The 13,137-nt window shown below is 45.5% G+C and overlaps 1 protein-coding gene across 1 annotated transcript; it reads right to left on the bottom strand.

Annotated features, from left to right (window-relative positions):
• Positions 1 to 7,184: 7,184 nt before the first annotated feature.
• LOC104332908 (uncharacterized) lies at positions 7,185 to 7,871 on the bottom strand. Its single transcript, XM_009938363.2, has 2 exons — positions 7,429 to 7,871; positions 7,185 to 7,284 (listed from the first exon to the last, which is right to left on the bottom strand). Exons 1-2 carry the CDS (start codon positions 7,869 to 7,871, stop codon positions 7,185 to 7,187), a joined length of 543 nt encoding a protein of 180 aa, XP_009936665.2.
• Positions 7,872 to 13,137: the final 5,266 nt, after the last annotated feature.

The following is a 13,137-nucleotide window of genomic DNA, read 5'->3' as shown; positions in this document are numbered from 1 at the left end:
TATCCAAAGCTAACCCAAATGCAATTAGCAATCTAGAGCTCATCGTCCAGACCTGCGTGCTGCCTCCTGGTTTTCATGCCTTCCTCCCCAGCTCCCCGCACACAAATGTCATCTCCCACCTTGCATTTAGGGTTTCTGGCTATTAATAATAAGATACGAGGTTTGTGCAGAACCTGCTGCTAAGGCATTCTGGTCAATGGCAGCAAGACTTTCTGAATCACGAATCCATAGCGCTGAATATTTTATGCAATAAAAAAAAAAATCCATTGGGCTAGAGAAAATAGAAAGATTTTTACAAAAGAGCCATCACCTCTTAATTATCTGCTTAGCTGAATTGGTAGTAATCAGCTCTTTCCTCTGAGATCTCACCTTGGGTTTTCTAGGCTGTGTAAAAGAACAGCTCGAGCTGAGATTATTTATGGAAAATATATATAGATAATTAAATCCAATCCAGACACATTTTGAAATAGATTAACCTCAGGTGTGGCTTCCATCTGTCAACAGGATAAAGGAGGAAGCATACACAGTGCTGTCTCGGTTACACCTGGAACATGTTTCACCACACAGTGTCGTTGCCTATGTATTTGGTACCTATCTCTAATTATTTTAGGCTGATATTGTATCCAGGATTTATTTCACTGTGAAAATCAACAATAAAAATTTCTTTGAAGACCAAGTTGTGGAGATTTTTAATAGCTTCTGCTTAAAAAAGACAAAAAGGAACCTCGACCTGCAACAGTGAGCAAATCAGGACTCAGATACCGGGGTGCTCGTGGGGGACCCTGGGTGTCCAGGTTAGAGAACCTGCAAGAGTCCCTGCACTGTGCCAGTCCAGGGGCTGGCCGATAGCACCAAAACACTTCTCAACAAGAGACCCTGTCCCAGAGCAGGGCACGCGGCATTGGCTCACAGCGAGCTGTCCCACGGTCAACCCGTCCAATTTAACCACGTTCACAGCCACTCTGTGACCTTCACCAGACATATGGCATGGGCACATCTACGAGGCATGTTGCAAGCACAAGTGAACAAGTTTTTCCCACACTTCAGACGAGCCAGGAGCGATGTAATCTCACTAGTTTGGCCCTGTACCTGTTAGATGGGTGTTAGATACATCCAACCTCATCAGCTGATCACGGAATTGCACTGAGACACGCAACTTCTGGCTTGCGGAGCAAGCTGATGTCTGTCTGCCAGACAGCAATATCGTATCACTCAACATGTTCTGTATTTATGGTAATTCTCCTCCTCTACTCTGCCACACAGCTGGCTGGAAATCAGTTAACCAAGCCAGTATGTCCTGCTGACAAACCAAAACATTCCAAACCCTCTTTTCGATTCTTTTAAAACCAAAACTATTCCTTCTGAGCAAGCGAGCTTCCTTTTAGTATTAAAAACTTTTAAAGACTACTTTGCCCTCAGCAGTCATAGTATAGTTGAGAGTCTAAAACCATGATTAATTTTTCTGATAGACCCACAAGAACATACTACAAAATATTATAACTTGTAGAAAACTTAACTTCCCCAGTTTGCTCCAGTTCAGGACGAAAACAACTTGCAAAGTTTCCCCAAGACTGGAATCACATTGATCCTGAGCCAGTTTTGACTCCCAAGCAGCAGCTCTGCCCAAGAGGACCCTGAATTAAAGTAGTCTCTCTAAAAAAATTGTGATCATTCTGTGTCCTGCTTACTCTAGGCATTTCCAGTCTGTTGGTCATGATATTCAAAGCAAGGTGTCTGGATTTATCTGAAATAAAAATATGGACACACAATTCCTGGAGAAATCTGGAAGGCAAATAGCCATGGGTCCCCATGTATGTGTACCTTATGTGCAAGTGTGTTTAAAGTCATTCTTTGGCTAATAAACTAAGCAAAAGAGAATGAATTACACTAGAAAAGTAAAAAAAAAACCCATGTTAGTAAGCAAGTAATGAGGTTACTTATAATTTTATTGTAGCATAGCCCAAAATAAAGATCGTAAGAAAATGGCCCCATAATTTTGTTGTGATTTTTTTTTATAGCAGAGGATGAATAAATCCAAGTTAATGAATTGCATCTCTTTGTAAAGTAATTCCTGCTTGCAAACAAAGGAGGTGTGCTGCAAATTTCTAGCTATTCTGGCAGAGCCAGCAGGTAGAAGAGCTTGGAAATAAGCATTTGCATCTTCCACAGCACTTTGTGGCTGGTGCTGTTAGTGCTACTTCTGCTTTGGGCATTGCTGTTGCTGCTGCTGCTGCGGGATGCTCTTCACAGGGCACTTGGCTTGCCCTTTTGGAGGCTGGCATTGCTCCACACACTTTGGAGGACACTTTTCCTGGCATTTTGAAGGTATTTGCTGCTGCTGTTTCTGCTGGTGGGAAGACATCTTTGCTAAGCCTGGAAGAAAACCAAGGTGCCATTTCAGTTATTTTAAGCCCTACACACTTCTCCTTTCCGGATATTATAGTTTCACTCAGTTCTTCAGCTTTCACAGAATCACAGCATGGTCAGGGTTGGAAGGGACCTCTGTGGGTCACCCAGCCCAACCCCCTCTGCCCAAGCAGGGTCACCCAGAGCAGGCTGCACAGGACCTTGTCCAGGCGGGGCTTGAATATCTCCAGAGAAGGAGACTCCACAGCCTCCCTGGGCAGCCTGGGCCAGGGCTCCGTCACCCTCAGAGGGAAGAAGTTCTTCCTCGGGTTCAGCTGGAGCTTCCTCTGCTCCAGTTTGTGCCCGGTGCCCCTTGTCCTGTCACTGGGCACCACTGGAAAGAGCCTGGCCCCGTCCTCCTGACACCCCCCCTGCAGATATTTAGAGGCATTTCTAAGGTCCCCTCTCAGCCTTCTCTTCTCCAGGCTGAACAAGCCCAGCTCCCTCAGCCTCTCCTCCTAGGAGAGATGCTCCAGTCCCCTCCTCATCCTCACAGCCCTGCGCTGGACTCTCTCCAGCAGCTCCTCATCTTTCTTGAACTGGGGAGCCCAGCACTGGACACAGTACTCTAGATGGGGCCTCACTAGGGCAGAGTAGAGGGGGAGGAGAACTTCCTCAACATCAAACCTACAGTGAAGAGCTTTTAAAAGCCAGTCCTATCAGCAAAGCCACCAAAAAAAAACCCTTGGCAATCCCTGAGGATGTTGCTGTTCAGACCAAATTTGTGTTGGCGACTCCAGTTTGCTATAGCTGCCCCATATTGTTCTTCTGAGCTCCCATCACTGTTGGCCTCTATGAAGATCAGCCTCTCTCCTGAGGGCTCAGGGCACAACTGCATATAAGCATAAATGAATATATAAGGCAAGCACCATCCTAACAAGATTGTGATCCAAACAGGGAAATGGCTACAGAAGTGGAGGGAAGAGAAATGAGAGGAGTTTTCCTTCTCTCCCTCTGCTCACTATTTTCTGAGCTTTTCAACTTTGACAAGCTAAGAAGCAATGCAAATTTTATTGAAAGCACAGTTAGTTCAAGGAGAACCTCAGAGCAATATTTAGAATTAGTCAAAGAGGAAGAGAAAGCCAGTGACACTTCAGTATTGCAAATGGTTTTGAAAGAGAAAAATCATTTGATATCAATCCCTGCTGGCAGCAGCCACATCTCTGCTTAGCTCATTGAGACCCTCAGAGAAGGAGCCATGTCTCCAGCTGTTAAATGCAGGTGAACTGTCCTCCTGCTCAGTGAGGATATGATTTTATAGAAAGAAGGGAAACTCAGAGCCCTGAGATCCAGGAGACTGCAGCCCATAGCTGCTCAATGGATGCAAAATGAGCTGCCGGTGGATGCCATCCTTTGGTAGCTGATCTTCAATACCTGATAGTTACCCACAAGGATTCTTATCAGTTGGGAAAAAAGAGATGATGATGAGGGTTGACAAGGGTTTGCTGATCCAAAGAGTCAGCAAGCCACTGTCTAGAGCCTCAGAAAGTCTCAAAACAACATAACACAGCTTTCATCTGTACAGAGGTGAAATGGCCAAGGAGACAAGCCAAAACTGCCACTACAGAAATAAAAGAAAGAAAAATCACCCTGCCTCCCAAGAACAGAGCACCAGAAACATCCACCTACACAGCTAAATGCACACAGAGGGACTCACCTGGTGTCTCTGTTGGAAGAAGAGAAGAAGAAACCACTCAGGTTAAAGAGCCTCCTGAATGGGAGGCTTTTATACGCTTTCAGAAGTCAGCCCTGGGAAGTTGACGACAACAGATTAACTTGATGACCAGAATCTTTCACAACCAGAACCTGCTCCACTGACACCTCCATACACCTGGACTTCAGTCAAGGGCTGTGAGAGATACCTCCTCTTTCAGGTGCGGGGGATTTGTTGTTTTTAAAGCAAGGCACACCCAATCTGGTAATAACCGGCTAATTTATTAATAATTTATCTTGTCTCGACCCTGGGCAAAGATCCCACAACTGAACTCCGATTTGCAAGACAGCTCAGATCTGCTCCGGAATGAGCAGAACATGTTTGGGTAAAGTTTAGGTGTTTCCTGATAGTTTTGTAGGTGATCACCAGGACAGATCTCCAGCTGGCACAAATCTGAGCGGGGTGGGAGGGGTCTGTGTGCTGCATCCCAGCTCCTGGGAAGGGCAGCAGGTCAGTGTTTGGCAGTCTGTGTTTTCAGGGTTTGCTTCTGTCCTCCTCTGTTTTTCTCCCCCAAAAGGTGAATGAAACATCTTAGATTGCCAAGAAATTAGAAAGCTTTCCACTTCTATTTTCTTGCACTTTCATGTAACTTTTCACTGAAGCAACTAAAACTTCTTTTTTACTAACAGTGGGTTTGGTGTGCTGAAGTTGTGGCAGAATTTCTTTTTCTGGGGATGGATCCATGTTTCAGAAAAATGTCGATCCGCTTGAAATTTTTCCAAGGAAGGAACAGAGAAAAAGTTTCAACTGAAACCATTAGCTCTAAGGGAAAAGGTAGTTCAAGCCTCCCTTGAGTACTCCTCAATGCTGTGCCCTGTGGGGTCATATTCAGCCCTGTGAATTACAGCCCAGTCTTCATCACAGACGCGTGATACACGGAGGGGTGATGGACATGGCTTCCACTGGGTGTAGGAGAGCAGAAGGTGCTAATGGAAACAACGTCATCCCATATCTTAACATCCTTCGCTCACGCCTGATTTACCAGGGGTCTTAATGACCCCGAGGCTGACACGGACTAAATGTCACTAATTTGTTCTAAATGTAGAGGGGAATCTTGGCAATGCGCAGAACGAACCACAGGTTCATAGGAGAGCCGTGAGTCAGGGCTTTTGTAACACTTCTTCCTACAGGTGCGGGAAGCGTGATGAGCACAAACCAAGAGGTCTCCTCTGCCACTTCCTCTGGGCTTCTCTGAGCTGCGTGCTCCCATCTATGATTACGGTGCCTGGTGCAATGCTCGTAGCAGAGAGGGAGAGAAGAAAAAAATTTAAATTACTAACACAGCTGATTGATAGAGCTGGATGAAGATGCCGTCATAGGTGACTAACCTACGGGATGGATCTCATTAGCAGCTGCATATGACTTCCCGACTAAGGCTTTTTCCATGCCTGGAAGTGGGCACTGACGCTACAAATGTGGTAGCAGCAAGCAGTTACTAACGAAAGCAGTTATTAGTTTATTGCTGAATCCCCAAAGGTTTACATTCAACAGTAGCAGTGTGCCTTCCTAGTCTCCCCCTCCATTTTCATGCTGTGGAGTATCTGGTCCACCTGCCCCTGCTTTGTCTGTCTGAACTGGAAGCTGTGTTCAGGGGTACAGAAACAAACAGCCGTGTTTTGCCTATCATTATTCCTGTTTGATGGTGTCACCTTTTGGTGCTGAAAGAAAGAACACAAAAAGGAACCTACTGTCAAACTCTCTACACCTGCACACAAAGTTTCATTAAAAGCTGATTTGGTAACAGTGTTTACACACACCTAAATATAACTCTTATCTAGATTAAATGTCCTCCACCCTTGCCATAATGATATGGTAGGTGGATAGCAATTCTCTCCATCCCAGACATGGAAATTGTGTGGCCATCACGGAGGCAGAGGTAAGCAGTCACACGCACAGCGTGGAAGACAATGGGAGCATTCTCTCTGAAACTCAGCATTGAAACGGGCATAACGTCCTGCCAGACAAGGGGCCTCCTCCAGCTTCAAAATTATGACTCCAGGTAAAGAAGATGCATTTATAAGTGAACTAAAATACTGTTGTACCTGCCAGACGTTAATGAACCTGAAATGCCAAACGCTCTACCCGTCAGGGATGTGACTTCTCCTCATCGCAGATGGGGAGCGGATAGATAACAAGAGTGAGACCTGCCCAAAGCCACACAAAGTATCTGCAGCAAACCTGAGAACAAAACTGCCATCTTGCACGGCTCGGACCTGCTCCTGAACCACAAAAAGATTCATCTCCTGAAGCCAAATCCCCTACCTTCTATATTTAGTCATTGAGGATCATGGGAAGAATTAATGAAAAATACAATTTTCATCTCCATCACAAAGTTTTCAAGAAATAATTAAAATCCCATCAAGAACATTTCGATTCCTTCTTTCCTGGCTTTGGGGCTTTCTTCCACTTAAATTTAGCTTTTAACAGTTTCCAAGATTTGCCTCCAAAATCCAGAGATATAAAGATTAAAATTCTATTATTAATACAGGTGAAAATTAAATTTCTATCATTATTTGCAAGTAGGATAAAACTAATTATTGTATAATTTTATATAAAACAAAGTATTGACCAGATGAGGTTTAGCTTACAGTATTACACGACATTGCTCCATGTTCTAATGCATGCTCTCTTTGTTTACAGCACTGCATTGCAGGCACAAATCCTCTGCAACCACAGCAGCTTTCTAAAATGAAAACTAAAGGAAGGTGTTCTTGGGTCCAAGGACGTGGAAATGGGGAGGTGAAAGAAAGACAGGAGACATATGATGCCATCGATGGTCAATTTTTATTGCTGCACATAGACATTAAAAGACGAGGACATATATTACAAGACAAGATGAGAATTAGAGAATAGAAGAGGAGGCATCTTCCAACATCAACTGCTTACAGCACAGCCATTGCTAAATAACTTCCCGAGATGCCTAGCTGTACAATACTGGCCAACAGCAGTTACCAAGAAAAAGGTGCTGAGATAGCAGTAGCATAAATATCATAGAAGCAAAGATATAGGCTGGAAATGTTCAGAAAAACATTTTCCAACAGAAAGAGAGCCTGGGGTAACCAGGTCAGCAGAGGTCTCTACATCGCAGGTGGGTCTGTAACCTGTTTTTCATTCCATGGATGCTCATGAGCCTACGGATATTGCAATGCACCGAAGCATCAGGGCTGCATGCAAGGCTCATGCATGAAGGCGATCAGCATGGGCGAGAGCAGACCGTGCCGCACGGCTCCAGGCACACGGTCTCGCATGAATCAACACACTTGGTGGCACACACCTCCACGCATGGGGCTGGGCAGGGCTCCACGCACTGGGGTGGGCACTGAGGGGGACATGACTGCGCGCAGACGTCGATGCACTTAGGGGGACAGAGATCCACACACTGGGTGCTGCAGGACGTGGTGCACTGGGTGGCACAAGGATCCACGCACTGGGGTGGGCACTGAGGGGCACACGACTGCGCGCAGACGTCGATGCACTTAGGGGGACAGAGCTCCACGCACTGGGTGCTGCAGGACGTGGTGCACTGGGTGGCACAAGGCTCCACGCACTGGGTGCTGCAGGACGTGGTGCACTGGGTGGCACAGGGCGTTGGGCAGACCTCCACACACGGTGCGGGGCACGGCTTCACGCAGACGCTGCCGCCGCAGGGCTCCACGCACACCGTCTTGCAGGGCTCCACGCACTTGGTGCACTTCTGCGCACAAATGGGAGGGGGCAGGCAGGGCTGCTTGCACTGCTCGTAGTAGGACATCCTCCTGAGGTGCTGCTAAAGCTAAAGGCAAAGAGAAGAAGAGAGATACAAAATCAGGACACTTGTTCTTTCTACCTGAGCCGCAATTCACAACCTGAGCTCTTGCAAAATACACAGCAGGGAGCTGTTGGACCGAGGAGAAAAAATTGCATCTGTGAATGATTTCTGGATTCAGACACATGCAGCTATCACTGCCGGATGATTCCTTTCTTTCTTGGGAACCTGCAAGCACCACTGTTAGGAAGACTAAAGACATAAACCCTGAATCTTACAGAATTGCCCACAATTAAACTTTCTAGAAGCTGTAACATGAAAATAGCTCATTTCCTTATTTTCTTAATCAAATCAGCAGACGTTCCAGGGCTCATCTTTTGCTTATCGCTTCTTCACTTCCTCGCACACAGCACAGTGCCTTCTCTCTTTGTGTAGACGTTGAACTGCTAATCTCCCAGGACAAAGCCCAAAGACCATGAATTCAGACCCCATCCCAACTCCTCCAGCTGTCTATCATGGTACATCATTGGAGTTGTGTCAGAATTAATAGGCTCATCCTTTCATAAAAGCAGCGTTGACCCAGAGGTTGCAGCTCCTATTTCCAGTTTATTTCCTCATCTTGACTTGGCCCAGATGGCTTCTGCAGCTTTGCCCTCAGGTATTCTGCAGCTTCCTTCTTCCAGATAATGTTTCTTGCCACACACCTCTTCTGAAGTCCAAGACTTGCTCTGCAGCATCCACTAATTTATTTAATTTCCAGACTTAATGAGGTATGAAAAAATTAATGAAGATAGAATTTGAAGTAAGATGAGAGACAGCCACAGTTTCTGAAGAGGTGACAGGATATTTGCAAGATACTTCAGGAAGAGCAAACTCGAAACAAGAGTCAAACATCCTCTCCTCCTTTCCAGGAGAAATCTCAGAACAGAAACACCAGAAGCAAAGCTCTCCTGTGATCAGAAATACATTCTCTTGACCGGAACAACCAAGAAACACAACCATCGCATTATTCTCTGATAAATCCAAGAAAGACTTACCAGTTCACCAGTGCAGGTGAGTGAGGGAGAAGTCAAATCAACTGATGTGAGCATCAAAATGCAAACCTTTTTATATGGCTTGCATGGCGTCATCTCCGGAAACAAGGGAGCCCAGGGGTATGGACACCTGACCACTAACTACCTGAACAGGTTCCACCTATACATGCTTTACATATTTGCTTACATCCTAATTTTTGATGGAAACCCTCCTGAAGGAAAAACATGTGATCCTGAGCAAATTCTGCTTCCACCTAAGACGCGAGTCATGTGGTTCCCAATGGGAATGACACACTAATTAAAAAAAATCAGGCATTGAATTACTTGCTTTTCAAAGAAGATTTAATACGCTTGGATATTCTCATCTCCTTATTTCCATAAATGTCGAAATGATACCTTAGGTTTATTTCAATGCAGTAAGAACAGATAGCTATTATTAGGGAAGATGGACAATTCATCTGATTTACTATGAGAAATATCGTGTCCTAATTCTCATGGTAAGAAACAGCTAATCCTACAGTGGGCCATCAGCGCTTCCACAAACCGTTGAGGTATTTGTCTCTCTAATACCTTTTTAACTCTTAAATACACCCAACCCATTCCTCTCCACACTCTGTTAACAACATTCATGCTTGGCAACGCCAATGGGAACACCACTCCAGTTACCTTAGAATCACAGAATCATGAAGGTTGGAAAAGACCTCTAAGATCATGAAGTCCAACCGTCAACCCAACACCACCATGCCTGCTAAACGATGTCCTGAAGTGCCATATCTACATGTTTTTTGAATACCTCCAGGGATGGTGACTTCAGGGCAAAGTAAAAGGGCACACGTTTTGAAGGCATTTTTCACTGTCGGAGCAGCTAAAGTGGAATTTAGGCCCAAGACTCCATATTAGCATATTGAAGCTTTTTCCTGATCATGTTATCTCGATCAACTCTGCAGCACAGAAAATCTTTATTTCTCTGAGATATTCCAATCATGGAGGTGGAATGTGATCATCAGATTACATTTGGGTGACCACATTCCCCAATGAGATCAGTTACACAAATGCTATGTGGGCAAAAAAAAAAACCCCAACCTGTTCAGCATGAGCAGTGCATCCTGTTTACTCTGGAAACCAGGAGTTCTGCTGGAGAACTGCAGGCATCAGCACTGGTTCCTTTCTAGCGTTTACATGGGGAATCTGGAATTCCTGCCCTAAGCCCACGTGAGCTGATGGATTTGCGCTGCTTTTGACATCCTTCCAACAGCACTTCATGGTTCATTCAGTCTTTCCATTCCTCTTCCTTTGCTTCCTTTGGTGCATCATGTGCGGTTTCTCCCCCCGAGACTCGTACTGCTGCACTGGTGGCTTTTCTAGATGATAGGAAGAAATAAGGACTTGTACAATGTGGTTTGCTTGTGTTGCCTGCTTCAGGGTGAGGAGAAACACGCACGACTGCATCAAACAGAACCCACAGATTGCAAAACGAACAGAGAACAAGGAGTTCAGATTTAGGTGTCTAATATTTTGACAGATTAATCTCCCCCCATCTTCTCATCCTAGAGCTAACCCTGCTGGGTAATGCTGAGCCAGCAACTGTCCTCCACTACTTTTAGGTCCCCTTGCAGCAGCAGCCTCAAACACTTCTCTCGCTGAGGAGTTTTGCATAGTCCAGTTTGTACAGTTCTTCATGCTTTCCCAGTGCTTTCCCAGTGCTCCAGGCTCACCTCCGAAACCAGCGCTGAGGACCGGTCCTACGTCTCCCTTTCCATAGTGGGTTATTGTACACCCTATTGTTACATTTGATTAGCAAGAAATTGTAACGGCTTCTAAGCAAAACAGACATTTTAGGAGATATAAATTGATCTGCGTTTGTAATATGTGGGAACATCAGAGGGATGGATTATTATTCTTAATTGACACTTCTCTGTGGATCTCTATTATATTTATGAGCAATTTGGTCATTTGACTAGTCACATTAACTTCAGTGAGTCACGACCCCACAGCAACGTCCTTTCGCGGCCACCCTCCTTTGGCAAAGGAGCTGAAAAGAAGGGACTTTTTCTTCCCAAATCTGACACTCTGGCATCGCTTTGATTAAACAGCACGTGTCAAGGTCTCTTGCAGAACCAGAGTGTGATGGGTAGCATTTTGATGAAAAGCCCACGACGGAGTGCAAAGCTGAACCAGAAGAAGTTGCTGGAGCCCAGGAGGAGACGGGCTCCCCTACCCAGAGGTTTGCTGCAGAAGAGGAGCCCCTGAGCAGTGCATTCTGGTGCTCAGGAGAATATTTCTGAAAAAGTTGGTAAAAAAAGAACACAGTCAACCCTTTTGGGTCCCAGTAATCCAAGAGAGACTTCGGATTCCACCACCAAGAGCTCCCAAAGATGGAGGTACAAGAAGATTGGAGCTATGCTCCTACAGCTATAAAAAATTTGCCTGCAGACATGAAACACCGCATGGTCGTGGGGACATGATTGTTAACAGAAACACCAAACTTCAGGATGTGCAGATGTCGTGATTTTTGATGGAAACATCTCAAACTCAAATTTTCCCCCATGCAACTGTCTGGATATGCACCACTGTGGGCTGTTCAGCTGGATTTCTGCTAGAAATTTCATAAACTGCTGAACACTTCTCTGTAAAAATACGACACCCCTGGATTTCTTTGCATCCCTTGGTTTACCTAAAAGCCTCCTAAGTAAATGTTCTTCCTCTGTAGCATCCAGCACTGATCAGCATCAGGCACTTCATTTTGCTTATATGCAGCATCCCATATAGCATACTACCTACATTTTGGTGGACAAAGAATTTTCATAGAAATCAAGGATTCTCCCCATATTTTCAGCTTGGCAAGGCCTTCCCAGCCCACTCTCCCGCACTTTGTTGCAATTAAATCTTAAAATCTGAGGTTTCATTACATCTGACTTTCCCCTCTCATCATCCCCTCCCACAGCCACCCAGGAAAGACGCGAGGGTGGGATCCAGCGTGGTCCGAGGGCAGCTTCCAGCTGGGGCTGGTCTCCATGTTGCTGGTCCAGCGCCGGCTTCGGAAATGTCTCATAGCTGAAATGCCAGGAGGCTGAGTACAGAATGCAATTAGCCTCACATGACAAGTGGCTTGTCTAGTCCATGCCCTAGAGACTATTTAATCAAGTAATTAGATCATTAGTTCTGGGGCTGAGAGGAACCCCAGCACGGCACTATCCGCCTCTTTTCCTGTTTACTCAGGAAGGTGAGTGCTCCGTGAAGAATGAGAAGTGAGCATCTGAGTGCAATTAAGTCTGAAAAAGAGGAACTAGCTGTGGTTATGAAAAAAAGCCTCATCTGTTTTATCTTTTGCCTTCTGACTATTGCGGATATTTGCTTTGATTTCCCAGTATTTTAGAATGGGAATCGAGCTTTCCTTAGGTTTTTTCACATCACTGAAAGAACTGTGTCCTGATCTCTGAGGAATACTTTTCAGAGCTCAGAGCACACTGCCTGGCAGAGCAACAACTGTGGGCCAACATTTGCTTAAGCTGAACATCAATTTTCTCCTAAACTATTAGAACCGTCTCATAGATGTAGTGTAAACGTCCAGGTGTTCAGGGAGGAAGGATGACTGTTTCTCTTCCTACAGCACAATCTTGCGACGCTCACCTGGAAATGAGGTTTCTGCTTTCTACTGATGGTCTCAGCCTTTTAAAATCTGAGTTTCTATGTTCATAGGAAGGATTAAAGACAGCACAAGCATCACGCCATCGTAAGGATGCTACAGAGCAATAGTTTAAGGAAAAATGTTATCTGAATGACTTCTTTTCCACCTACAGTTTCTTATTTCCCAGAAGATTGTTCCATTTGATTCGGGAGCAGAAGCCAAGGAAATCATTGCCTGCACAGAATCTTTTTTGAGGAGTTTTGGAGTCAAATCAGCCCTCCACAGAGAGGTGATTAGGAAGCCTCATTTGTTTTTTTATTTCTATTATGTAGCATTTGTGCCTTGAGCACTTGCCAAAGTCCAGACGCCCGCCGTGGCAAGAGCTGCACAACCAGCAGCGAGAGCCAGGCTCTGCCGCAACCCGGTGTGAGAGGAGGGTGGAAACAGCAGACCGGTGAGGGCGGAACGATTTGCGCGAGGCCGGATCTCCACAGCCCACACGCAACGCCGCATCCATGGGGTATGATTTATCACGTCCCACTATCGGCTGGACTCCTCTACCAGAAAAAGTGAGACGGCGGTAATTGCAGGTTAGTCACCAGCCACGTGC

This window comes from Opisthocomus hoazin, chromosome 30 (assembly GCF_030867145.1).
Source record: "Opisthocomus hoazin isolate bOpiHoa1 chromosome 30, bOpiHoa1.hap1, whole genome shotgun sequence".
Classification (NCBI taxonomy): Eukaryota; Metazoa; Chordata; class Aves; order Opisthocomiformes; family Opisthocomidae; genus Opisthocomus; species Opisthocomus hoazin.
Note: the sequence above shows the minus strand (reverse complement) of the source record. Positions and strands in the feature narration are given on the sequence as shown.